The 18,841-nt window shown below is 35.7% G+C and overlaps 1 protein-coding gene across 1 annotated transcript in view; it reads right to left on the bottom strand.

The window, feature by feature from the left end:
• MIOS (missing oocyte, meiosis regulator, homolog (Drosophila)) overlaps window positions 1–18,841 on the bottom strand; it is a 36,917-nt gene that overhangs the window by 16,982 nt on the left and 1,094 nt on the right. Inside the window, exons 4-7 of the mRNA XM_011943544.1 lie at window positions 13,205–14,538; window positions 12,787–12,885; window positions 3,621–3,875; window positions 1,141–1,316 (exon numbers count right to left, since the gene is read on the bottom strand). Of these exons, the coding sequence (XP_011798934.1) occupies window positions 1,141–1,316; window positions 3,621–3,875; window positions 12,787–12,885; window positions 13,205–14,498 (1,824 nt within the window). The 5' untranslated portion in view covers window positions 14,499–14,538. The remainder of the gene's footprint in view (window positions 1–1,140; window positions 1,317–3,620; window positions 3,876–12,786; window positions 12,886–13,204; window positions 14,539–18,841) is intronic.

The following is an 18,841-nucleotide window of genomic DNA, read 5'->3' on the forward strand; positions in this document are numbered from 1 at the left end:
AGGAAAAGAAAAGTACTTATTATGGGTCACTTAAAATACAGAAATTTAATATTTAAACAATATACATCTTTATCAATTCAAAAGTTAACAATCCACTGTTTATCTAGTCTCTATCATTCTCTAACACTTCCTGAAAGTATTATTTTATCTCTTCAAGATACATTTGAAGTCTTGTTTAACAAAAAAGATTACAGTTAAAAAATAAACAGTCTTAACATTAATATATATTATTTTGAAGTGGTCAGAAAAGTTCAATAGTAATTTATTAAAAGTAATAAAATACATAAAGTGCAAAATACACATTAAACATTTCATTAATCTGCTCAAATAAAATACTTATTTTTACAAATTCTTAGGGGCTAATACTTAAATCACTTATCCAAGAAATGTATAATTGATAAGAAATGGTATAGTAGCAGACACAGAAATGAATTTCAGTGTAGAAAGCTCTTCCCACTGTTAGAAAGAAGCCACGTGTGCAAAGAAAGTTGTAGTACTATTGTTTAGCTTAAAACCCAACAGCTAAAACTGATAAGCAAATCTCACTTCATTCGTTCTTTCCCCATTTTGTGATAAAGAACCTATTTGATAGTGTTATGATCACAGGTGGCTAAAACAGAGGAGAAAAAGAGTAACACAAAGACCAAATAAAAAGCTGAAATAATCCACTGTAAGTACTGCCATCATTCCCAACAGAAACCACAAAGACTGAGACAAGATGTATGGCCACCTCCACCACAACTGATCAATAATCATGAGTTGTTTTACTTAACTAAACACACACACATGCATATGTGCATGTATGCACAGTGCATTTAAACAGTGAATATATTTTTATGTTTATATAGCTGTAGATTTCTACAGCTCAGTTCTTAAGCTAAAGGATAAAATATTCCTTCTATATCTGTAAATTATATTATTAAAACCATAAAAATCAAATCCAGTTTGATATCAATTAACTAACTCCAGGATGGGAATCACACTCAAGAAGAGCTGCTCAAAAAACAAAGCCCAAGATGCCTTATTTTAACTAACATATGCATCAAAATATAGCATTTTATGCAACAGACATTTGAAAATTTTAACAGTTAGATAAAAACTCCTATCTTAATCCAAAGGAAGATCTCAAAGAACAAGTTAGCTTACCAAAACTCCATCATAAGATCCTGTTTCACTTGTCAGAAATGCAAACATGACACACAAATACGGGTTGTTTAGCTGTAATCGCAGTGTGCTACACATTTCTCTCCAAAGGGAGTTCTTCTCATCCGTATAACCCGATAAAGCCATTGCTACCACATTGAGATTCAGATCTCCTGCATATTAAAAACAGCCAGCTAATCAAAGTGATCAAAAGCTTACTATCTCTTCTACATTTCTTAAACCATAAATAGAAATCAGAGGGTGACTTTTACCCTCAGAAAAATGAGCTCATAGAATAAGGGTTTTGGGCTGTTCTGCCTATGGAGTAGCCATTCTTTTATTCCTTTACTTTCTTAATAAATTTGCACCTTACCCTAAAAAAACAGAACAAAACAAAACGAAACAAAACAAAAAGGTTTTGGGTTTTGATTCAGACTGGAAACTTTGGCAAAGACAATAAGCAAAACATTTCTATCTTTATAAAACTCATGCCCACATGTGCAAACTCTATGCAGGAAAGCAGATCTTTTAATTTTCAAGTTCTCATTCCAGGCAGGGTCTTATATATGTTATTCCTATATATGTTCCCACATATGTATGCTATTGCTTGCTAAATGAAGAAAAGTTAAGTCATCCTACCAGAATCACTGTCAACTTTAACAAGTTTATTAATGCAAAAGTATTTGAAAAACACTTATAGTGAATATTATTGCATCTCAAGATTGCAATACTCAAAATCATTTTATTTTCCTATTCCTAAATATATAATGCAGATATTTATATATATATAAGTGTCAATGCAAAGTGCAGAAAGTAGTATTTCAACACTTTAATTACAGTATTACACTTACAATTTTTCCAGGACAAAATAAACTATAAGAATTACCACAGAACTGCATTAAGAGCCATTTGCAACAAAGCATTTGTTACCAATTGTCTTTTAAACATTTGTTCTTAGCAGTTTAGATGCATGCTGATAAGCTGCTAACTTTGCCTTCAGCAGTACGGCTGCCTAGTCTTCTAACCTAAGTTCAGTTTCAAAAGAGAAAACTAAATTTTCCTTTAACTTTCACTCTTAAGTATTTTCTACACTTATTATATAAGTTTTCTCATTCTATTTCTTGATTCTAATCTTTTTCTTTCTTTTCCAAATAAAGCAGTGTTTCCTACTTTATGTTCTTAGCAGCTTTATATTCCTTATTTCTCTCATTTCTATAAACATTTTCCCAAGTTACTTTGTGCTTGCTTCCTTTGCCTAATATATTAGATTTAAGGTCTTTTAAATAAAAAATAAAAATAGCAAAGAAGTATCTTTAGATTTTGTATAGAACAATTTACTTCTAAATGGAAAAGAATGTTTGACTCACAGAAGTCTTCTCTTCAGTCCTTAAAATCACTGGAAAGATACAATTTCCCTATTATTAGTATGGGTGTTTAAATCGACTAAGAAATTTCCCAGGTATACAAGATAGGAAAGTTATCACCCTTTCAAGTTATAGCAAAATTATAATTAGAAATGGCTTTAAATATCAATTCTTTTTTCCATCATCACATATTTTCTATTGCCGTCTTAAATGAGGTAGACTTTTGTTAGAGCAAAGGTGAAGGAAAACATGCCAATCTGAGCAAAACATTAACTTTTTTAACTTTTAGACTGCAAAAAAATATATTACAGCGAGTTTCATGTTTTTCTCTATGCTACAGCTGAACCATAAAGGTTTCAAAATGGACCAGCAAGTAAGGATTCAGTATTCTGAATATTCAGAAATGATTTTTTAGGTGTACTAAAGATCAATAGCTATATATATTTTAGTTATTTCCAAGTGAAATACTCCTAAGAAAAAAAACCCTGAGGTTTTGGATTAGGATTTGTTTTTCTGAGGATCCTCTGGCAAAATTACACAGTAAGAAAACTTTATCTTGTTTCTTTCTTTTTAAAAAATACTAAATGAAAACTATATTTTAATCGCCAGACTCAAGAAGCATTTTTGAAGATCAAAGTATGCTTTTTATAAGAATTTGCATTAGCCTAAATAAAAGTGTCATTCAGAGTTTCTTAAAGGTCAAACAATAACCATCCAAAAGAAAGTATAAACTAAAACACACTCTAATATGGATCATAAAAATACTTGTAGGCTAAAGAAGTCCTAATCTTTAAGAATATATATTTTTAAAAATGTAAGTGAACTATCTTTAAAAGAGAAAACATTGAAAATGGACACACTTGAGCGCTCCTTATAATATTATACTGACATGTAAGACACATCTTTGTTTTTACAGACCTAAACCAAGGCATAAGAGATGAGTTAAGTATTTACTGTTATATACTACTGTGCTAATTTTCTCTTCCAACAAAAATTAAATGAAAATTTTAAGTGATTAGATATTTGAAAATTATTAGCCTCTTTTCTTTAAAAGATTCTATGAACTGCTAACATCTTAGATTATAACTAATATTTCAGTTTATAAACTAATACCTTTTTTGGAAGACGCCCCTTCATTCAGGATTTGGATTGCTCGGCGAATATCCAAGTTGAACAATGCCACAGCAGCAGCTCTCTCCCATTCCCCTTCTTGTACAAGGGAGTTCAAAAATGGCCCCACGTCTACATCCGTTCCTTTCTTTATCCACCCACAAAGCTGTAAAGCTAAGATTCTCTCTTCATTTAAATTTTGAATATCACTTTGCTTATCCAATCCACTCCAATTATGTCTGCTGCTTTCCACCATTCCTAAAAACAGAAAACATTTTTATATTGTTTTATTTCAAAATATATTTGGAAAATAAGTCAGTTTTACAGAGAACTATGTTGACACATTTAGAATATTTAACTTCTCGGCTATAATTTTACGATAGTGTAAATATGAAAGATGCCACAAATAAAACATATTTTGCATGTTTCTAAGTACAGTAGCTCCTTGAGTTACCAAAGAACTACTGAAATAAGAGCAAATGCTCAGATGGACTAAACTGAGTTACTGCCTCAGAAAAAGCTGCCTGGCCACCTAATCTGACATAGATATACCTGTTATTATCTAACTCACCACCCATTGTTTCCTCTATTTCCTTCAGCACTTAACATGTGCTCCCATTTAGTTATTAATTTAGTTTTCAGTCAATCTCTTCTCCCACTAGCACATAAGCTCCAAAAGGGCAGGTGTCTTGTCTGTTTTATTCAAAAGGTATCCCTACTGTCTGAAATCCAGTAAAAGTGCTCTTGCTTTCTTCCTTCTTTCTCTGTACGTTAAAAAACAAGATTACAGACTTCAAAGTACTTTGAAAGTTTAAGGTAAGTCATAACTTTAAAACACAATGGGACTAACTTGAAGACTATTTTTCCCCTTACTAAATCAGAAAACTTCATTTATCATTCTTTTTTCAGAACAAACCCTTGACTTCTTATAGCATTATTTACACTGCAATCAAGGCAGTTGATCCTAATGACAAGGTAATTTCACTTAGGATGATACTTAGTGCCAAATAAAGTCAAAATGAATAAAGATGACACTTAAAAACTATAACAAATTCTTAAATGTTCTAGAAAGTTTTATCACCAAAATTGTCATTACATAATTATGTTTTTAACAAAAAGGATTTTCAGAATAAACTAAATTATGAATTAGGCAACATGAATGTCCAACATTACCAACTTTTTATTTTTTGTAGTAATTTACATTTTTAATTTACAGTAATTATTTATATATTTACATCTAATACTGCAATTATACATTTGTAAATAACTAGATCAACAACAAACAGTTGCTAGAATTCCTCATTAAACTTGTTGGTTGTAGGCAGAACTGTTAAGAAGGGCAGCATTCCTGCCCCCCCCCACCCAACCACACTCTTGTGTAAACAAACCCCTCCCCTTGCATACAGGCAGAATCTGTAACTTGTCTCCAGATAACAGAATATAGCAGAGGTGAAAGCATTTTGCAGATACAATTAAGGCCCTTACTCAGTTCACTGAGTGAATCAAGGGAAGATTATCCTGTGTGGGCCTGACCTGATTAATCAAGTAAGTCCTCTGAAAGACAGTCTAGAGGTAAGAGAGAAGCAGCAGGAGACAGATCTGCTGGTATTGAAGAGGTAAAAGCTGCTATGCTGTGAGAGGGTCTGTGAGAAGGCCATGTGGCAAGGAACTGCAAATAGCCTCTAAGGAGCGGAGAGCAGCCCCTGGCCATTAGCCAACAAGAAAATGGTTACCTCAGTCCTATAGATGCAAGGAACTGAATTCTGCCAACAACAACTCCATGAACTTGGAAGAGCACTCTGACTTCTAGAAAGAAATACAATTTGGCTGATATCTTCTGCTTAGCCTTTCTGAGACTCTGAACAGAGAACCCAGCTAAGGTGTGCCCAGACTACTGACCCATGGAAATGATGAGATAGTAAATGAATGAAAATACACTCTCCAAAGTTAATTTAACTATAGTCATTCTGGTCAAGAATTTAAAGGTATAAACAAACACAAGCAAAAATAAGAAAATATTAAAAATGTCATTTGCAAGTTAAATTACATATATAAATTTTTCTTTTTTTTGACATGGAGTCTTGCTCTGTCACTCAGGCTGGAGTGTAATGGCGCCATCTCAGCTCACTGCAACCTCTGCTTCCCAGGTTCAAGTGATTCTCCTGCCTCGGCCTCCTGAGTAGCTGGGAAAACAGGTGCACACCACCACACCCGGCTAATTTTTGTATTTTTAGTAGAGACTGGGTTTCACCATGTTATCCATGCTGGTCTCAAACTCCCAACCTCAGGTGATGCGCCCGCCTTGGCCTCCCAAAGTGCTGGGATTACAGGCATGAGCCACCGTGCCTGGCCTATTTTTATTCTTTCCAAGTATTCAGACTAAATGATTTTTAAGAAAAATTTTAGGCTGGGCGCCGTGGCTCATGCCTGTAATCCCAGCACTTTGGGAAGTTGAGGCAGGCAGATCACTTGAGGTCAGGAGTTTGAGACCAGCCTGGCCAACATGGAGAAACCTGGTCTCTACTATAAATACAAAAATTAGCCGGGTTTGGTGGTATGCACCTGTAGTCCCAGCTACTTGGGAGGCTGTGGCAGGAGAATCGCTTGAACCTGGGAGGCCAAGGTTGCAGTGAGCCAAGATCACACCAGCCTAGGTGACAGAGTGAGACTCTGTCTCTTTAAAAAAAAAAAAAAAGGTAAAACAGTATATAGTCAAAGGTCTAAACTCTTTTATACCTAATTCATACTTTTAAAAACCTTGTGTGATTATCTGATTTTAGACTGTGGCAAGTCTAAAATATTATGCATGTTAGTATACATTTTATATTATATCCGACTGCTTTATGAAAAAGTTTCAAGATGTGTTCTTTGTAAAATTTTGGAAATTCAAAAAATAATTCCACTTGAAGTTACTTATTTTTAACCTGACTACTGGGAACTATTGCCAATTCAGGTCAAAGAGTTAAGAGGAAACTTTCAAAAAGTTCTCTTACTTTAACAGCACTTCCTACCCACTAAAAAGAAGCAGCATGCTACTTTATTTGCGACCATGAGTGGAGTCAGCCTAAAGACAAAATCACTTTTAGCTTATGAAAGTGGATTTTGAAGAACTATAATGTGAAAACTTCTAATGATTAATGATAAAGTTAATAAAACACATTAAAAAATTAAAACATTCATTCTGAATAACAAATTTAAATTGTCAGGGCAGAATGCAGTCATTTAATTTCAGGTGGAGGCTGAGATGTATTATAAGGTGTTTATTTTCGTATCTCTCCTATAAATTTTGGACTTAAAGCTGGTATTTAGTGATAACACAATTTTAAAACAGGTGAATAAAAGTCAGCAATTTATTTTTCAAATGATTACCTACAGCTTAATATAATATTCTAATTTCTTAAGAGTTTTTATTTTATAGAAATCATGTCATGGAACACAATAGAGAACAATACAGTCACAAGTTGATTAACAGTAGGGATACCTTCTGAGAAATGCATTGTTAGGCAATTTCGTTGTTGTGTGAACATCACAGTGTACTTACACAAACCTAGATGGTATAGCCTACTACACACCTGGGCTACACGGGCCTATTGCTCGTAGGCTATAAAGCAAACTTGTCTAACTCACAGTACAGGACAGCTTTGAATATGAACCAACACAAATTCGTAAACTTTCTTAAAACATTACGGGATTTTGGGGGGATTTTTAAAAAAACTTTACTTTTTAGCTCATCAGCTATTGTTAGTGTATTTTATGTGTGGCCCAAGACAATTCTTCCAATGTGGCCCAGGGAGGACAAGATTGGACGCCTCTGCTTTACAGCAAATTACTGTACTGAATACTGCAGGCAACTGTAACACAATGTAAGTATTTGAGTACCTAAACACAAAAAAGGTAAAGTTAAAATACAGTATTAAATCTTTTGGGGCCACCATCATATATGCAGTTGATTGTTAACAGAAACGTCATTATGCAGTGGATGACTGAATATGAATTCAAAGAGGTCACTGCTAGGAGGTGGAAATATTAATATATCCCGCATGTTAAGAACACGGTTATTGTATCATGTATTTTTTCTGCTTAGAGACCTTTTTATTGATAACTATGCTACGGTTGATTATTAGAATTATCAAATAAGCAATATGATGTCAGCATGGGTTTTGACTTACGAGTTTAACATATACATACATTTTTAATATATCTCTGAAAACAAAGTAAAATATATTTATGCATGTAACACTAAAATAACAAAATTGTATTTCCTAAATTTGAGACTGTCCTATATATAAATAATAGAAAATGTTTTATTGATGGCTGCAAGGAAAACAAGTTTATTTAAACATTAAAAATCAGGATTTTGGCCAGGCACGATTGTTCACGCCTGTAATCCCAGCACTTTGGGAGCCTGAGGCAGGCAGATCACTTGAGGTTAGGAGTTTGAGACCAGCCTGGCCAATGTGGCAAAACCCTGTCTCTACAAAAAATACAAAAATTAGCCAGGTGTAATGGCATGCACCTGTAATCCCAGCTACTCAAGAGGCTGAGAGGCACGATAATCACTCGAACCCAGGAGGTGGAAGTTGCAGTGAGCTGAGATTATGCCACTGCACTCCAGCCTCGGTGACAGAGACTCTGTCTCCAAAAAAAAAAAGAAAAAAAATTAGGATTTAACATTTCTTTCAAATCAGTAAACACTATGCTCTTTGTAGCTACTGTTTCATTTTAATATCTATGTAATAACCAAGCAATACAATTATCCAGTTTATAAGAAATCATAGCTATTTTGCCCCTTGTAGTCATTTTGCATAGGCAAATTCTCAGTTCTCTAGATTAGATTTTTGTTTTTGTTTTTGTTTTTGTTTTTACAAAAAAAGATAGACAGGGTCTCTATGTAGCCCAGACTGGTTTCAAACTCCTGGGCTCAGGCGATCCTCCTACTTCAGCCTCCTGAGTAGCTGGAACTGCAGAGTTTACTCTTTAAGCATAAAAATATTCTTTTCACGATAGATGAAAAGCAGGCCAATATTTTTTATACAACTTTCTGCCATCTTAAAAGGAAGGAATTATACCTACTAATAACACTGTGAACTTGCTATACAGGTCTGTAGAAGAGATTCCCTCAGAGCATGCATTCTTCTCATCCTGGTTGATTTCAACACTTAGCCCGTTCAATAAACTAGCCTCTCAGTTCCTTGCTTCCTTATCTCCAGTGGTCTACACCTCTTAAGACTTAAGCTACTCCTTTCACAGCCACACTCGAAACTGTCCTCCTCCAAAAGACCTACTTTCTAACCACATCCACGTGGCCTTCCAAATATCTCACTTCCTTATATTCTTCACAACCTCACAGTATCTTCACCACCATTATTTTTACTTATCAGTCTTATCCTGTATTCATTTTCATCTCTATCCAAATAAGATCCCAAGGGTCAAGTGAATCACTCTCTTGCCAATATATTTAATTATCTCGCCCTACTGTCCTTTATTCTACCTTCTGGTAAAACAATGTTACCCAGTAATCCTCCCATGTTTCTCAAGAGAGCTCTCTCTCCTCTTCTCCATATCCTCTTCCTACAACCTCCCTGCCCCTTCTCAGCAGGAGCCATAAAATGGGAAATCCCTCAGCCTCTAATTATTGAACCTTAAACATCCTGCATACAGCATCCTTTTCCCCTTTCCTCTGGCAAATGTGGAGGTGTGCACCCTTGTATCTAAAGAAACTGTGCTCTGGATCCCATTCCCTCCCATTTCTAGGAACTTTGCTTCATTCCCTTCTCTCTGCATCTTTAACCTTTCTATGGGCTTCCTCCAATTGGCATTTAAACATGCTTAAATTAATCCCATGTTGAAAACAAAAATAAAGCAACACAAAGCTCCCGGCTCCAGATTTGTCTCCTCCTACTGAATATCTTTTTGTCCTTCTTTATATAGTCAAATTCCTTGAAAAAAGTATTTATAATTGATGACTTCATTTCCTCAACCCACTCCGAATTTCTAATCTAACTGCAATTTGCTATCCATACCACCCGTGAAAGACCTTCTCCAAGTCCTAAATTCAGTGAGTCCTTTTTAGTTCTTATTTGGCTGGATCTGAAGCATGGAGCACTGGACAACTGACCTCTCTTCCCTCGTCCACATGAATATATATTAGGTTGGTGCAAAAGTGATTGCGGTTTTTGCCATATAGATCTTTCTCCTACAACTCTCAAGAATCCTCCTCAGTCTCCTTAAGCCACCTGTTTCTTACTGCAAACAATTCCATCTACTTTACCAAATATAATTTATTTCTAACATACATTATATTCCTCCCCTGCGCTTTGAACTCATATCCTATTGCCCAATGGACATCTCTACCTAAGCATCTTGATTTCAACTTGCTCCAAAATAAACCAATACTCTTCCTGTGTGTTCCTAATTAACATACTTAAAATTAACTAGTTTCCCAAACTAAATATATGTGTGCTATCTTTGACTTTTCCATCTTCTCCACCCCTTTATCTAATTAATCATTAAATTTTGTCCTATTCTCTAATGTTATCCACATTTCTCTAGCACCTCTGCTACTAACCTTGGTAAGGATACCATCGCGTCTTGCCTCCTTGCAGCAGGCTTCTATCTGATATCCCTACTATCCATCTTGATCCTTTAAAAACACAAATCTGTCATAAATCCATCTGTTTCCCTGTCTTACAAGATGAATCTCCCTAAATTCTTAACATGATTTCTAAGTCCTTCTTGAGTTAGCCCATTGCTTACCTTTCTAGCCTCCATTCGTTCCTCATTTCCTCTCTCATGCTCTGTTCCAGCCATAATAATGTGCTATGCTCTCTACCCTCTGGGTCCACTGCACATGCTGCTCCCTGTCTGGACCTTGTCTTTGACTGTACCTCCTCTGAGAAACCTCTAATCCCTACAACCAGATTAGGAGTCCTTCCTGTAATTAACTGTTCTTCCCTATGTTATAACTGCCAGTTTACTTGTCTGTATTCTAAACTAGAATGTAAATTCCCCAAGAGCAGGGATGACATTGATCATGCTCATTCTCCATGAGGGAAGAGATTTACATATCTTTTTGACAGTTATGTCTCTAGTTCCTAGGATAACTTCTGGCATATAGTAAGCATGTAATAAATACTTGCTGACTGAATGAGCTTACTTCATATTGTAGTTGTAAAAATTAAAGTAACATGGGAAAAGCAACTAATTCATAGCAAGCACTTATATATATACTATTTGTTACCAAAATCAAAATTTAGCGGTGCGCTCTAATAAACTTGTATATTAGGTTACTGTGGACAAGACGGCTCAATGTGTTGACTTACTGTGTGTTGAATTATTAGAGAGACAATTAGAGGAAAAGGTATGACCAAATAAAACAGAAGATTGAAATCTAAGAGTGGCATATTTGACACTATTTCTTTACTTTTCACCTTTGGGTAGTAAAAACAAAAATATCTATACCAAACAAAACAAAAAGCTGAAAACCTAGCAATGAGAGAATGATGAATGAGGAAATCTTTCCAACAGTAGTCTTTCTTTAGTCTGGATAAAGACTATTTTGACACAGGGGTGGGATACTCAGTTTGTCTCTAGTGCACCAGAAACGTAAACATATTACATTTTCCCCTTTGGCTTTTCTTCAGTGGTTGGCTTTTCCTTAAAATATATCAAAATACAAAAAACACAATAACCAACCTCTAAATAACTGAGTGCAGTGTGGCCTAATCTACTATACAGCTAACACACTATAAATTCTATAAACGTGGTGTTTAATTCTTTGTAGCAATAGGCAATGGCTCTAAAATAATGAACCATGGTACCAGGTTCATTTGCGGGGGTAAAACAGTATGTGTGCCCATTTACCTACGTTAATAAAAACAGCGGCTTCTAACCAAACTTATTCATTTTACGATTTATAATAAAGGTTACTTTTTTGGGTGGAGGGCTAATACAAAAACAATAAAATCAAACTGATCAGTAAGTAGTTTACTGCATCTTTCAGTAAAGTGAACCAAAGTAATTTGAAAGACCTTAAAAAAAGCACTATAATGTAACAGTTTAATTAAAACACTTAACCTACTCTAAAACATTTTATTATTTTGTATTTTGTTTGTATGGTATTGATACAAGTTCTGTAAAAAATAAAATTGGATTTACTACTTCTATTACTGCTCTTTGACTAAATAATGCTAACTACTTTTCTAACAGCTTGACTTGGGCCCAGATTTGACTTAGCAAAAGCTAGAGAACGAATCCTAGGTCACAGAGATACAGGCTGAGCGTCCCATATCTGAAAACTGAAATCCAAAAGCCTTCAAAATCTGAAACTTTCTGAGTGCTGAGATGATATTCACAGGAAATGCTCATCGGAGCATTTTGGATTTCAGAATAGGGATGGTCAATCTCTAAGTATATAATGCAAATATTTCAAAATCTGAAAATATCTGAAACACTTCTGGTCCCCAAGCCATTTTGGAAAATGTATACTCAACCTGCAATTCTAATATAACCCATTATTCAATTCCAGTAAAAGAATAGGAACAACTGTTTAAAGCAGTCAGAAAAAAAAAGAAAGTTCGGTTTTTGCCACTTTTACGTTATTCTTTAATAGTTTACCATACCAATTTCAATCCTACATTAACTCACACATTAATTAATTCATTCACTAATTCACCAAGGACTATTTCAGGTATAATTCCTTCAGGTTAGGTCATATTTCATATCATACTCCTTGCTGTTAGATGGCTCAATGAAAGTATCTGGGGAGCAAAATGAAAAGGGGTCTCCTCCAATTAGAGATCTTTTAATTTAGTTTTTAAGAAGCAAAATGTTGTAATAAAACCTGAACTAACAATCAGTAACCTATAAATTGTCTAGCGTAAAACCTCTCAAAGTGGGTTTTCAAAAAAATAACATTGAATAAACGTGTGAATAGATCTAAGAAAGCCAACATCACTTCAGAGAATTAAGACTTCCTGCAAAAAGGGTTTTGGATACAAATACAAGTATGCATTTAACTCAACAATACACTGAAATATCTAATCAGAAAACAACAAAATATTTATGTACATGATCCTGAAATAACTAATTTCTGCCAAATGATATAGAGGGCAAAATAAAAGTACAAAAGTTATCAACATATTGGAGAAATGAAATAGACTTTTCTTACCCAACGATGACTTTACAATTGATTTAATTCCTGCATAAACCAACGATCCTTTGTTGCCTGGAGATTTCTGATCCATATCTTCTGTGTATTGCTTCATAAGTATTTAAATGCATAGGAAATACTAGTGATGCATAACAAAATATTTCAAAGCTAAATTTATTTTGATTTGGAGCCAATTCATAAGTATCAGTGTAAATAAGGTGGTTCGACCCTATTGCAGAGATACACTGTTCTTCCTCCTACACAATCTACAAAGCAGTATTTCGAGTTCAAAAGTTTAGAACAATTTTACTTTATAATGTTAACATTATGTAACTTGTATATAAAACATTCAGCATATTTATAGACTGACTTTTCAGCAAACTCCAAGAACATTTCTACTTGATTCATCTCACAAAATTCACAACGCAAAGGATATAGTGCAGAGTATACCAGAGTGACTTGAGCTGTGGATCTTCATTTCCAGCTAAAATGTGGTTCCTCCACACCTGCTCTGTATCAAGTCCATACCTCGATAAAGCCCGAAGGCGCATCTTTGTTGCTATATCTTTTTCTAAAGAATTATCATTTTCTTCTTCCGTACATTCATATAAATGACGACCACAAGCCCACATTAAAGATGTAATTGGGCTCCAGGCAAGAGATATCCTTTCAAAAACAGTGAAGTCAGACATTGTTCGGTTGGGAGTTACAACTATCATTCGATTTTGACTTGTTGGATGCCATGCAAAGGAAGCAATGTAATTGTCACAAGGCTGCACACTTCTTTCAATTATTGTGGGTTCAGTTTCATCCCCAATGGGAGTGGGTGTATGCTGCATATCATACAATCTAATAATATTACTATCCCTTGTTAAAGTGGCAAGTAGACCAGTCCTAGTTGGACACCATGCTACTTTTGTTAAGGGTTTTGGTTGCTCAGTCAGTGTCAAAACTGGCTTCTCAAATTTTCTAAGATCCCATATTGCAACCTGACCTTCATAGAAGGAAGCAACACGATCGTGGAAATATGGGTCTACCGTCACACCCTGAACAGCTTTTGTATTTACAAACATCTTTTGGCTTGTATTCCGAAGATCAAATATAGCTAGGTTACGATGCATACCAGCAAGGAGAAGTTTCTGGTCTCGTGGAAGCCAACAAAGAGACAGACAAGCGTCATTCTGTCCTAACTCATAAAGTGGTTTTGTTACTAACAATGTTGTTTCAGTTTCACCTGCTGAAAGTTTCACTTTTTCCATGGGAACTATATCAGGAGTATATTTGCTGCAGATATCCCATATTAGCACTGAAAAGTCAGCTCTGTGCTTATCTAAACCAGCAGCTAGCCAGTTACTATCCAGTGGATTCCAGGCAAGGGTATTACATTGTCGTGCATGTTTTGGAACAAACTCTTTTCCTATCAAATCTTTGAACTTTGAGTTATGATCTTGACCAAGACTTGTAAGTACAACTCGACCATTTGCTTGTCCAACTGCCAGCAGACATTCAGGATCATAATTGAGATACCAGGCAACACATTTCATATAGGGTGTATCTGAATTTATTGACAGTAATGTAGCTGCAGAGTCTTCAGACAAACGTAAAGATCCGGCTTTGAGTTCTGAATTCACAGTAGATTCCACATGATAAAGACTTAGTTCTGAGTCACACACAACAAATCTATCAACCTGGTGTGGTGCCCACAAAATATCAGGTTTGGTACCACTCATGTTTACTGATGTGCTCAAAGGGTCCACTCAGGTCCATTCACTGAAAATGTTTAAAAATAAAAAGTTTTAAGATATCAACAAAATATAATTCTCACATTGAATCAACTATTCAGAAAGTCAGACAATTCTTTATTCAAGAACCCTCTTTTTCAATATATTTGTATTTCTTCTATTTGCTAGGAATTCAAGAAAATATTTATGGAAAAAAAAGGAGAAATAACAACCACTTCCAATAAAATGAGCTGGTAGGAATCTGAGAATCCCATCCTGGGTATATTTCCCAAGATCAATTATCTTAATTGCAATGTTACTAGTACCTTCAGCTTAACTTCAGGGTTATAACGACTTCAGTGTGGTAAGCAAATTAATAAGTATTATCCCTTTGAAGGGGGGAAAACTTAAAAGCATTATGAATCACATTCCCAAGCAATAGTTTAAAGCAGCACTGCCCAATAAAACCTTCTGCAATGACAGAAATGTTCCATGTTCATGCTGTCCAATATGGTAGCCACTAGCCACATGTAGCTACTGAGCATTAGAAATATGACTAGTTCAAATTTTAAACCTTAATTTTAACAAATTTTAGTATAAATAACCATATGTGGCCATCATAATGAACAATGGAGATTTAAAGTACAATGCCATACTAAGACAGAGGTTTCTTCAACTTTCAGTAATAAGCATCAGCCTTGTATAGCAGAATAAACACTGGAATGTACTGAACAAACCTGAGTTCCAGTCCTGGCTCTGCCGTATATTAGTTATATGCCTCAGAAAAGTCATTGTGTGTGGGGAACCCCTTTGTTTTCTCATCTACACAATGCAGGAGTTGGTTTAGATTAGTATTTCCCAAACTCCAGTCATGTAACACCTGTACCATTAATATTTTTCTTTAAACTGACTCATTTTTAAAATCTGAAAATTGACTTTAATCTCTTCATAAGGTCCATGAATCATGGCATGCTACATTGAACTATATAACTATTAAAAATGCTTGATTGTGTTTTATCTACAAAGCATCCTGTTTATGACCAGTGGTACACACATACCACACTCTTGAGAAAGTGAATTAAGTGATCATTAGAGCTCTTTCAGTTTTCGGTTCTACAAACTTTGAATAAGTGTTAAAGTAGAATTTTTGCAAAAAAATAAATATTCTAGCAGTAGAAGCACACAAACTAAATATAGCTATAGTTTAAAATGGTGTTTCAATAATTAAGGTTGTCTACAAAAATTTAAATGCCTGTTTCTGAGGTTGGCAAAAGGTAATAGTTTAGATTCAAAATGAATAAACATACGTAAAATCTTCATTGCAATTGGTATCTGTACAACTATGTTGTCAGTTCTCACAGGGTAAAAATATGGTTCACTTACCTCTCTATCCTTAGTGCCATATATAGAGCCCGGCATAGACTCCTAATAAAGATATACTAAATGGTTCAACTCAAACATAATTGCTTTTCTTTTTGATCTTGCAAAAGTTACAGTTAGGAATTACCAGTCTAAAATAGACTCATATTATTTAGACCACGGGTCCCCAGCTCCCAGGGCCGCAGACCAGTTCTGGTCCCTGGCCTGTTAGGAACCAGGCCATATAGCAGGAGGTGAGTAGCAGGCAAGGGAGCGAAGCTTCATCTGTTATTCAGAGCCACTCATCTCACACACTGCCACCTGAGCTCCGCCTCCTGTCAGATCAATAGCAGCATTAGTTTCTCACAGCAGTGTAAACCCTATTGTGAACTGCACATGACAGGGATCTAGGTTGTGCATTCCTTGTGAGAATCTAATGTCTGATGATCTGTCACTGTCTCCTATCACACCCATATGGGACCATCTAGTTGCAGGAAAACAAGCTCAGGGCTCCCACTGATTCTACATTATGGTGAGTTGTATAATTATTTTATTATATAGTGCAATGTAAATAGAAACAAAGTGCACAATAAATGTAATGCGCTTGAATCATCCTGAAACCACCCCCATCCCTCGTCTGTGAGAAAACTGTCTTCCATGAAACCAGTCCCTGGTGCCAAAAAGGTTGGGGACTGCTGATTTAGAAATTCTTATACTGATTTTATTTCCTTCTTTAGCATTTCTCAAGCCCAAGATCAATCATTTCAATTATATTCTTACTAGCACCCTCAGTGTCTTCATTTCCTTGCCACTTTGGGTTTGCCTTTCGCCATTTACCCAATTATTTATCATCTTGTCTCCTCATTCAGGCTTCCAAGTGCTACCACACTGAGGATAGTCTCAAGCCTCTGAAAACTGATTTCAGTATTTAAGGTATACAACATATCTGGTGTGCGGTGCTGGTAGTTTTTCTTTTATTCATCTTTCCCCTGGGCCCTTCAGAAATTTTGCTTTATAGAATATCAGAGTAAAAATCTTCCTACAACACAACCTTGACCAGGCTATCCTTCCTTGCTTAAAACCCTCTAATGGTCTCCAGCTGCTCTTAGTATAGCATTCCAAATCTTCAACCTAACCTACAAAACCCTAAATGCTTTTGGTCTCTGCCTACTGCATCGGCCTCGTGGCACAACATTCTTGCTGTCCTTTTACACTGTCCTTTTCAATTCCTAGAGTATACCCTCCTCCCCCATCACCATACCTTTGCAAATGATGTTTCCTCTGGTTAAAGCATAGTTCCCTGCCTTCTGGGCCAAGTTAATACCTGTTCAACCTTGACATCAACCACCCTCCATCCCCTCCCTAGTCGAGGTCAGGTTACTCAGACATACACTGTCATTAAACAGTATTGTTTCCCTTTAATCATCCATCTCTGTCTCTTCTACTGGATTATACATTCCATGAGAGCAGGTGAAGTATTTTTTTGTGTTCCACTGTACCTCTAGTCTCCAGTACAGTGCTAGACACACAGTAGGAAGTTTAATAAACATTTGTTAAATAAATGCATGTGCTGAATGATCCCTCTGACACTTCTCACAACTGGTATCTCCGAGTTTTACCTATTTCTTCATGCTTCCACTTCTACCCTTCATAGGAGAGGCTGGCTCCAGCCAATATTTAAATGTCTGCTATCATAATTTCATTTATTCTGTAACGATTGGGCACCTTCTATGTTCTAGGCACTGTCATAAAGCTGGGAACACAGCAGCAAACATGAGCAGATGAAGTCTCTGGTCTAAAGAAAAACCAGCACTGTAGTGATAAAATTAAGCCCAACCTTAAAGAGAGTTAAAAAATTTAAGAATGAGGAGGAAGAGGGGCACCTCATGTAATAGGCAGCAGCTATGACAGCAAAGAAAAGGAACAGATACTGCCAAGTAAGGTTTCACACTCATACCCCCACAAACAAACGAAACCTCTTAATTGGAGACATCATGAGATCTGCCCCATTTTCCCATCTCATTGAAAAATCAATGTTTAAATAAACACACTTTTTATCTAGGCCTTCATTCCACAACCCTACTCTTTATACCAATGGTCTATGGTAAGCAATTTTGATGCCACATAGAAAAATCCATCTTACAAAACACAAAATACGAGTTGTAGCGTAAATTTTAGAACTTTGATTCACATGACTCTCAACGGAGAATATCAGCATTTCTTCCATTGTTATGCACCTAAAATATTTATACTGCCATCCACAAAATCTGATGACAGTAATTCATACAGAATCAAAACTTGAGAGAAAAAGACTAGCTAATTCTTCTCACTTTACGTAAGAGTAAAGTGAAGACCAGATGTTTGGGTGCTTGTCCAGGGTCTCTCAACTTCCATCCTGGATTACTGCAAAGAGAAAGGATCAGCTACAAATATGCAAGGCGTGGTGCAAAACAAAAATGCAGGGCCCCTTATTTAAAAATTACTTAAAATGTCAAGACAGTGATAGCAGACTAGCCATTAAAATAAGTGCTAGCCATTATAAATGCTGGACTATGCGCTACGGCACAGGTTGCACATTATAAGAGTAACCCTCTATAGAGAGGTGCATCTATGTCCACCCTTTTAAGTGTACTTTTTCTCATCATCTAATACACAGGATAAACAGTTCCTTGCTCATGAACATACATCACCAAGAATCTGGTGTAAAGAAAACAATATAGAGTCAGAAATCCTACAGCCACTCCCCAGTTCAAATCCTAACAAATTTTGTAATACTCCAAAATCATAAACCGAGATAAAATCGATCCTATTTCCATCTCACAAGGTTGTGACATCAACTGAAATGAGCTCTTCACATCACACAGATGTTAGTATCACTACCATTCCCTTAATCAGCCCTGAAAGTTAATGTTTTTTCCAAATGTTGGAGACATTAAAAAATCAGGTGTAGAAGGGGTGCGGTTTGCAGTAAGTAGAGCTTGTATTTATATCCT

This window comes from Colobus angolensis, unplaced genomic scaffold, assembly GCF_000951035.1.
Source record: "Colobus angolensis palliatus isolate OR3802 unplaced genomic scaffold, Cang.pa_1.0 Scaffold104, whole genome shotgun sequence".
NCBI classification, from domain to species: Eukaryota; Metazoa; Chordata; class Mammalia; order Primates; family Cercopithecidae; genus Colobus; species Colobus angolensis.